Source organism: Podarcis filfolensis (assembly GCF_964270895.1).
Source record: "Podarcis filfolensis genome assembly, chromosome: 13".
Taxonomy (NCBI): Eukaryota; Metazoa; Chordata; class Lepidosauria; order Squamata; family Lacertidae; genus Podarcis; species Podarcis filfolensis.
In genome coordinates, this window is record NC_139615.1 from 24,238,129 (window position 1) to 24,247,997 (window position 9,869).

The window sequence follows — 9,869 nt, forward strand, 5'->3', positions numbered from 1 at the left end:
AATTGAGTTTGTCCATGGCAAGTCTGTGTTTATATGCAAGTTGTTCACATGTTTTGAGTTTGTAAAAGTCTTCCATCCAATTGTATGGATTTTTATTTTTCCAATTCATCAGTATCAGTCTTTTTGCTGTGGTAAGAGCATGGAGAGTCCACTCATATTGTCCTTTTGTAAGGTTTCATATGCTGGGTATATAATTCAAAAGGATATTTTGCTCTGTAAATGTAAGGTTGTTCCGTACGGTTCTGTTGATAGTTTCAGTTACCTTCTGCCAACAATCTCTCAGTATAGGACAATGAAAAAACGTATGTTTTAGAGAAGCATTATCCCTATTGCATCTTCAACAGTTAGATACCCTAGATAGCCCTTTTTTAGACAAACATAATGGGGTCCAGTATATTCTAAATGTTATTTTTTGTTGTATGAGCCTCAATTTAAGGTCCTGAGATGCCCTTGTTATAGCACTTAAAACAGTTTCCCACTGTGTGATCGAAACAGAGATCTCTAATTCTTTATTCCATTCCTCCCTCAATACCTGTATATCAAATTGGTTTGCTAGTAACAAAGATTTATATATGTTGATGGTTGGGTTTTTTGTTGCACAAGAATTAATCAGCTACTTCAATATCTCTGGGGTCTCTGAGGCTGTAGAAGCTGCTGATCCATAGATGGTGGTTGGCAAGTGTTTTATCTGGAGATATTGGCAGTGAGCATTTGCGTGCCAAGACCCCATGCCCCTCAATTGCCTATTGATTAATAAACACAGAGATGCGAATATTTAGGTTAATAGGCTAAAACAGACCACAACTTTATTGGTTACAGATGGGAGTGGTTGGGCTTAGGGTGAAGCCAGGCAGTATCTTGACTCCCACCTGTCTGCAGGGAGTCCAGCTAAGGGTAAGCTACCAATAGGGGGAGCCCTATGACTTACACCAAATAGGGACACCACAAGGGATCCCGGTTGGGGTCATGGCATGGCCGTAGCCCACGCCTGGGCTTCAGACAAGATCCACACCCCTGGATCCTGTTAACAGATTGCCCTTATAGAGGTGGGGCAGGCGGAGGATACAACCTCTCCTCCATTAAACAAAGGCTTACTTAATGCCTAACCTTACAAAGTTGTGGTAGGCGAAAACCAAATGGCAGCTGCTAATTCGCTAAGTGGAAAAATTCCTTCCGGCCCCAACAATAAGGTGGCCGACATTTGTCCATAGCAAGATTGTGTCACACAAAAGCTTAAAAAGAGGACAGGTGGGTTGGGAGATCCAATGAGGAGGTGAGAGAGGGAAGCCCCTGGCAGTGCTGCAGTTTAAAACACCCATGGCCATGCCCTTCTCCAGCATTGATTGGCCAGGTGGGTGTGACGTGGCTGGGGGTTGACATGAGGGGGCATCAATCCCCTGCCCCTGAGCCAGATCACCACAAGCGCCCTGATGCCCAGCCATAACACCTCCCACCGTGAAAGTTGAGTGGTCTTGCATGCCAGGGCCCATGCCCTGCAGTTCCCTATTGTCCCTAAACACACACTGACATGAGCATTTAGGTTAATGAGCTAAAACAGACCACAACTTTATTGGTTACAGATGTAAGTGGTTTGACTACTTCAATATCTCTGGGGTCTCTGAGGCTGTAAAAGCTGCTGGTCCATAGATGGTGGTTAGTAAGTGTTTTATCTGGAGATATTTAGAGAAGGAATCAGCTCAACACTATTCAACCATGCTTATATTACTATTATTCCAAAGCCCAGCAAGGAGTTTTGGTCTTTCTTTAAATTTTTTTTTTAAAAAAAACATGTGCATATGTATATTAAAAATGCTATTCTGTGCGTATTTTAAAAATCAAAATAATGTGAAAACAGGACAGAATGAATGCATGGAGTGTATTTCCATCCATAAAAAATGAAAAAGACCCCAGGAATACAAAACCATGGTCTTCAGCATGAAAAGAAACAGACCTTTCAAATGCTATTTAATCGGAAAATGTGGGATACTGACCTCCAGGAGAAAAGATGGCTGGCTTGTTCTCGATTGCCAACTCTTCGTCGGCAGATTATTATGAGGTGATTAATGATAGCAAAGATGTAAGTTTTGTGTATTATGGTCTTCCTTGAAGATAGGGAGATCAAGAGATTAACCTCAAATATTCTGGGGGGGGGAACTTTTCTTCTCAGTGGAAACAAGAGGTTTTGGGATGTGGGGAACATCTTAGTGCGAGCAACCACCATCATGCTAGACACAGGAATTATAAAACTATGATGAAGAGCTATGTAGGAGAACGGTTCCAAATATCCAGCACACAAACTATAGCCAAACATGCAGATACTTAAATGCTTCAATAACCTCTTTTTATTAGTTGTTCCCTCTTGTTCAGCTCAGGCCTCAACAAAAGAATGTAACATTTTGGGGAAAATATGCAACCCAACAAACCAGCACTGGAGGCTAAAATAGAAAAACTCTCCACAGCAACCATGTATTTTCCCTTGGAACTCAGATAAGCTGGAATAAATGACAACCAAACACTGCAGAAGACCAACATGCTGAAAGTGATGAACTTGGCTTCATTGAAACTGTCAGGTAACTTCCTGGCAAGGAAAGCTACAGTGAAACTGATAGTGGCCAGCAAGCCCATGTAGCCCAAGACACAATAAAACATAGGTACAGATCCTTCATTGCATTCTAGTACAATTTCTTCAGTAAGTGATTTTGTGTCAATGTCTGGGAAAGGGGGAGTGGTAGCCAGCCACACAGTACAAATGGCTGCTTGAATAAAGGAGCAAGAGAAAACAATGGTGTTGGCCAACTTCTTCCCCACCCACTTCTGCATCCTTGATCCTGGTTTGTTGGCCATGAAAGCCAGAACCACAGTGATGGTTTTTGCCAGCACACAAGAAACAGCCAATGAGAAGATGATGCCAAAAGCAATCTGTCGAAGACACACCACCTTCTTAGGCTGTCCAATGAATAGCAAAACACAAAGGAAGCAGAGCAGAAGGGAGGTGAGGAGAGTGTAGGTGAGGTCCCTGTTATTTGCTTTGACAATGGGAGTGTTGTGGTGCTTCATAAATGTTCCTAGCACCAGAGCGGTGGTCAAAGCAAAGGAAAGAGCGCAACAGGCCAAGCCTATCCCCAAAGGTTCTTCATAAGACAAGAAGATGTCAATCTTGTGAAGACAGAAATTCTGTTCTTTGTTTGGATAGCTTTGCTCCATGCATTTGTAGCAATCATTCATGTCTGAAACGAAAGGTTATTGACTTCCTCTCACAAAATCTGAACAGTACATATTGCCGAGGAAGGAAGGATGCAAGAATTGGGGGTGAAGTGAGGCACCCATGGGAGCAGCTACCTAATATTTTGTGGCAAACTCCCTCTCAGTATTGGCTCATGTAGACCAGTCTGTCATTGCCCACTCCTCCCCTGGGAATATACTACTGAATCTTCTTTTTTAGGGGAGCCATGGTGTGGCTATGGTGCTCCCATTTTCATTGGGAGTGGTACTGTACCATAAGCAATATAAACAGTATATTCAATAACAATTCTTTGAAGCAATATAAATGATAGTTCTATATAATTCATTTCTTACCTTTCTGGTCTGAAATCTTCCCTTGAGGACATGGGATGCAATCATAGCAGCAAAATGACTCCCCCTCCTTCACTTTCTTGCTAGAGCCAGGATTGCAGCTTTCACTGCACACAGAAATGGGCCTTACCTAAGTCATAAAGGATACAGTATAGCAATAATCAGTACAATAAGAAATATTTTGTGCTGAATCCATAAAACAAAAAGAACAGAGTGAGAATGAGGAGCTTGGAAGCCTTATACTGGGCCCTTTTTAAATGTTACTATAGTGATGTTTTCCCACATTTTTCTACATCATCATATTGGTAATGGTTGACTTGTTTCCTTTTTTCTTTTAAATTATCCACTGTTGCTATTTTTTCATAGCAAGGCAGAATTGATTGAAATTCCTCATTCAATAATATCAAAATAGCGGAACCTTTGCAAGATAATTTAATACAGTACAGTGCTACCTCGGGTTACATACGCTTCAGGTTACATATGGTTCAGGTTACAGACTTCCCTAACACAGAAATAGTGCTTCAGGTTAAGAACCTTGCTTCAGGATGAGAACAGAAATCGTGCTCCAGCGGCACGGCAGCAGCAGGAGGCCCCATTAGCTAAAGTGGTGCTTCAGATTAAGAACAGTTTCAAGTTAAGTACGGACCTCTAGAACGAATTAACTACTTAACCCAAGGTACCACTGTATTTTATATATTTCTGTGGGGGTTTTTAACCTTCTCGGTTAACACACTCTATTTTAGAGCAGTCATTCATTGTCCACTAAAAATCATTTTACATATCAGAACACAGTGTCAGTGCTCATTCAAACCTGGAAGTCAATCTAGATTCCATACAATTTGATTCTACCTGGTTAAACCATGTATGCCATGTCACAGCATCTTCATTGATGGTGAATAGTTGGTCGGAAGAACCCTGGGGATCCACTTTCCCAACCCTCATCCCCTGAAAGGATTGGTTGGAGAAAATAATCCAGTTGATAATATCAAATCCAGCAACAAGCACCCCATTCTCATCAAAAGAAATCATGTCCCCAGCACTGTTGTTAAATGAAATGCTTCTCAGAAAATGATGCAGCTAGAATGGAAAGAAAAGAAAAGGCAAGAGTTTAGAATATTCTTTAGTGGGATCATTCAGACTAAATTCAATACCATCAGTTCAATGATGGCATGGGTGGGTTTTGAGTGGAGGAAGACAGATCAACAAAATTGCATCAGTCTTCACAGATAAAGGCAGAAAAAACTATTTTCCATTTCATGGTAAGAGGAAGGGAGATGTAAATGCCAAGATGAAAAAGGTTATTTGGGGTCTTCCTTAACACACAGGATATAATTCAAGGTTTGATAAAATATCAACCCATTACCTGCCACAAATCTTGAGTCTGAACTGTCCATCTTCCTCTATCCACCATTGCCCTCTTTTTAAGTCGAGATGAAGACACAGTTTGTAGAGTATGTGCCATGACATAGACAGCATTATAGATACTGTAGCTGTGGCCAGTCATGCTCATTTCAAAATAAGTGCCAGGAAGGCTCTCCAGCTTTTCATCCCCTGTGCAAATGTTCCCTTGCACCTCGTCAACAGTGGTATTTTGGAATATACAGTCAAAGGCCTGTTCCCAGAAGTGCCTGATAAAACCGTCACCTTTCGTGCTGGAAGGGCTTCTGCTCTCAAGGAAAGTTTTAAATCCTGATAGATTATTGGAGTGAAATGTGAAGGACAGAGCACCATGCAGCATTTGTGTCTCCCAAGTCCTCTGATAGATAAATGAGACAAGCTCCATCTGGGCTGTCATTATCCATACTTTGCCTTTAGGTTTTTTAGACACATCTAGATTTGACAAATATGGCAACCATCTCAAAAAAACCAAAGTATAGGATTCTCCAGAAGCCACCAATACATTTGTTTGAGAGTCCATGATTTTATCATGTATTGTTGCCCCATCTTCCATCATGCTTCCCATTTCAGTGACAAAGGACAACATGGGTAATCTCTCTATGAAGGCAAAACAGATGCCATTCTGGGAGAACACTGGAAGCACACTTTGCAGAAATCTTTCTCCACTGTCATTATCCATCACAATTATCCCAATCCATGTCCACCAGAAATGCAGAAGCAAAGAGAGAATCCCTTCATACTGAAGGGCTTCCTCAGGGACCAGCTGGTAGAACAAAAGGCCTGAGGCTTTGTCATGCCTCACTGGAGCAGGACCATATATTAACTAAAGAGAGATATGGAATGGAGGGGTGTGTGATGATAATAGTAACAACAATATTGAGAAATATGAATGTCCAAAGTTCAGCACATACACTATTCAAGCAGAAATTACAACAACCTGGCAAGCAAGTGAATGTTGTTATTTTCATGCTACAAAGAGGGGCCTTATACTGATCAAATGGTGGCTAGCATGTCCACCTTGCAGAGGGAAGCTGAGGAGAACTGGCTGAGGGACCATCCTTGTCTCCCAACTTTAACCACAAACTTGTTTTAAACACAATACAACACAATTGTCAATATAAATTAATTTGTTTGCTTATTGCCCATTCATTTCTTGGTTCTATTTAAGGTGCTCAAGCTAATATTTAAAGCCATAAATGTCTTAGACCCCAAATATTATAAAAACTGCCTCCTTCCCTACAGTCCCACTTGGGTATTAAGATTGGCAGTGTGGTCCATCTTGCTTGTTCTACCATCTCAGAAACCTGGGACTGGTGGCATGGGAAAGGACATTCTCTTTGGTAGCCCCTAAGTTGTGGGTCTTCCTCCCCACAGAGGTACACCTGGCAAATTCAGTATGTAGTTTACACTGAGAGCTGAAGACACATTATTTTACCCTGGCATGTGACGCCTGATATGTTTATTTTCATGACCTAGCTTCTTCCCATTATATATCAGATAGGTGGCATCATTGTTATCTGTTTGGCACCTACTGGAATTTTTCTATTTTCAATCAGCCTTTTAAGTGATGTTTATCTCTATCTTTATCCATGTTGGATTTTAAATTGTTTTTATGTGTGAAATGATTTTAGTTTTCTTTTTATATGTGGAACCTACTGTACATACATGATTTAATTGTTGAATATTTTTTTTGTTAGATGACTTTGAGGTGTTTCATAGGAAAGGATTAATAAGTGGAAATAAATAAATAGTAAATAAACGCAATACATAAATAATGTATAATTACTCTGAACAGCACACATTTCTCACCACCTAGCCTTACCTGTATTCAAGTTACTCAAGTATGGAGCTTCTTGCTCAGTTCAATGAAAATCAGGATCTACATACTTTTGAAAATGGGTCACCTTCCTACATGTGGTCCAGTCTAGAATAAGAACTTCAACATACATATATGGCTCCTCTCCTATCCTGGCACAATAATGTGTATAACAGATGGCAAAAAGGAGAATGAATTAAAACACTGAATTTCACTCATCCAAATTTAGCCAGATGCTGTAGATCTTTTGTTCTTCTGTTTAATCTGCACAAGTACCCAGAAGAATATTTTTATGAATCTCAGCTCAGCCTTTTATGGATTCCCATTTATGAACAACCAAACAAAAAACGAAGAAACCCTAATGGCTGTTTCTCCTGATCTGGACATGAAAGGTACAGAAAAGATCTACCTCATTAGATCTACCTCATTACCTTCATTTTACACATTTATGTCACTAAACAATGAAATGGAATCTGGGAGGATAAAGCAGGTATGAAAGATGTTCAAAACTGCATGTTTCTCTCTCTCACACACACACACACTCACACACACACACACACACACACACACACACACACTACCTGTGGAATTTTATATTGATCCAAGATTGTTGCCACATGAAGAGAGACTGGAGAGTCCAACCCACCAATAACTGCTATCAGGTCATCCTGATTGCCACATTTGTAGTTGGGGGAAAATCTGTTTGGTGTGGATAACAGGAGCATTGTGGCATGATAGGTCCACTTTACATTGAAATAGCTGTCATAGATGTGGAAGCCCAAGGTAACATTGGGTAAGAGGTGGAGGTTCTCATTGATCTCCTTGACTGCGAATGCCAAGGCTAGGATGTGTTGGTAATGCTTCGGCACTACTCTAGAACAAGAATTACATTCTGTTAAGCTTCTAAAAAATGCAACTATGTTACGTGTAAGCTTCTTTAAATATTGTTATATATTTTAGTATTTACACAACTTCTTTCTTCATGGCACACTCTTCCACTGTCTCCCAAGATGGCAGGTGTCAACACAATACATTCCTTGATGTAATCTTTCGCATAACATGGTCTACACAAAGGTGAAGCTACCAGAGTGATAAACTTTAGGAAATGATATTGCCTATACCTATATGTGCAGAGATGACAGAACTAAACAGCATCAGTGTTCATCTTCAGAACTGTATGCTAGCCTTTATCGTACAGTTTTATGTTTTATAGCTGTAACCTACTTTGATGTATATTTTTATGACACAGTGGTATATAAACATTTTTATAACTAAATAAAAAAAAATATTGCACAGCATGACTTTTCTTCAAAATGACATTTTCTTGGTAATGACCTTCAAAATTTAAAGTGTTAGATAAAAACATATAATCTAAACACAATAAGAGGTGCTATTTAGTATTTAACTCTAACAAATATACAGTGGTACCTCGGGTTACATATGGTTCAGGTTACATACGCTTCAGGTTACAGACTCCGCTAACCCAGAAATATTACCTCAGGTTAAGAACTTTGCTTCAGGACGAGAAGAGAAATCGTGCAGCGGCAGCACAGCAGCAGCAGAAGGAGGCCCCATTAGCTAAAGTGGTGCTTCAGGTTAAGAACAGTTTCAGGTTAAGAACAGACCTCCAGAATAAATTAAGTACTTAACCCGAGGTAACACTGTACATTTATTCCAGTTATATTCTTATTCTAAATTAAATGTCTTTGGTACCGAGTGCCTTATGAAGATCTTCTGAACAAATCAGAGATGTAGAAAACAATGAAATCACACCAAACAAGGAGACAATGAGCTTTTTTTGTTTCCTTGCTTATCATCAGGAATCAGATTTGAAGGAAGATCGTGGCGACTCTCAGGTGAACAATTTCTACATAATACTTTCTTAGTCACATCTGAAAACAAGCAACTCTTCCTTGATATTTTGAAAGATGGCAATTAGGGTACCAAAATTATGAATGAATGAATAAATAAAGATGAGTAAAGTAACACCTGCTGTATTTTATAGAAGGAGGGGAGCAGAATGAGGGCTTTAACCTGAGATTTTGCCATCTGTAAGATGGAATCAGAAACATTCATGAAGTATAGGGTGATCAATGACTTTTTATAATGATAGATATATAACCAGTAGCTGGGAATCATGAGCAGGATGTTCCATAAGTATAGCAGGTTAAGAAAAGCAGTTCTGAATCAGACCACAGGTCCATCTTTTCCAGTACCCTGTGCTCACAGGGGCCAGATTGATTCCTACTGTTCTATTGTGCTCACCTCCTACTTATGGTCTTCCAACTGAAATGGTAGTATAATTGGGAATTAGCTTTTAAATAATATACCAGGTGTGCAAGACCATCAGATTCACCTGCATAGATAGCAGGAGACAGAGATAAAAGCTTTGCTGGTTACAGGTGCCTGATTGAAATAAGACACAAAACATCCCTAGCATATCTAATTAGGTCCACAGTGTGTGTGTGTGTTTGCTCTAGAAAACAAGGAGCTTCCTCCCTGCCCCTGGAACAACCTTCCTCAGACCTGAAGCTTTTTCCACAGTCCTAACCCATAAGTCATCATAATGAAATGCAGATCTAAGACTGATTTAAAAAATGAAAGGAAATTCCTTACATAAGTTCTTCAACCAATGCTGGTGGGGGTTCCTCAGTGAAGGATAATTCTTTGGAGACGATGAAGTTGTGAGAAGCTATGCCACCAAGAATGAGCTCCCCTGACTGGTGATACTTGTGAAGCGGAGGGTGTGGATCATGGATATGACACTTCACAATGTGAGCCTTGCATATGTGAGGAAGTTGTGCCAGCAGCAACATCACAAAGGTCTCCATCCTGACTGTAACGACAAACCTTCACTAGACTTGCTTTATTATGTTTCTACTGACAACTCCATCATTTCAATGGCTGATCTGAATACTCGTCTCTCTGCAATACACCATAAACCTCAAGAATAAATACTGTTATTCCTGAACAGGACTTTTTTTCAGCCAGAACTCACCATATGGGTGCTGTTGCCATTATAAAAGAACAAGGGAGGTGTTCAGGGTGAGTTCCAGCACCTCTTTTTTAGAAAAATAGCAGT

General features: G+C 40.1%; 1 protein-coding gene across 1 annotated transcript; it reads right to left on the reverse strand.

Annotated features, from left to right (window-relative positions):
* Window positions 1–2,328: 2,328 nt before the first annotated feature.
* Window positions 2,329–9,618, reverse strand: LOC310748616 (vomeronasal type-2 receptor 26-like; the record flags this gene model as incomplete). Its single annotated transcript, XM_083584467.1, has 6 exons — window positions 2,329–3,227; window positions 3,577–3,703; window positions 4,423–4,650; window positions 4,937–5,794; window positions 7,369–7,660; window positions 9,404–9,618. 6 exons carry the CDS (start codon window positions 9,616–9,618, stop codon window positions 2,329–2,331), a joined length of 2,619 nt encoding a protein of 872 aa, XP_083440593.1.
* Window positions 9,619–9,869: the final 251 nt, after the last annotated feature.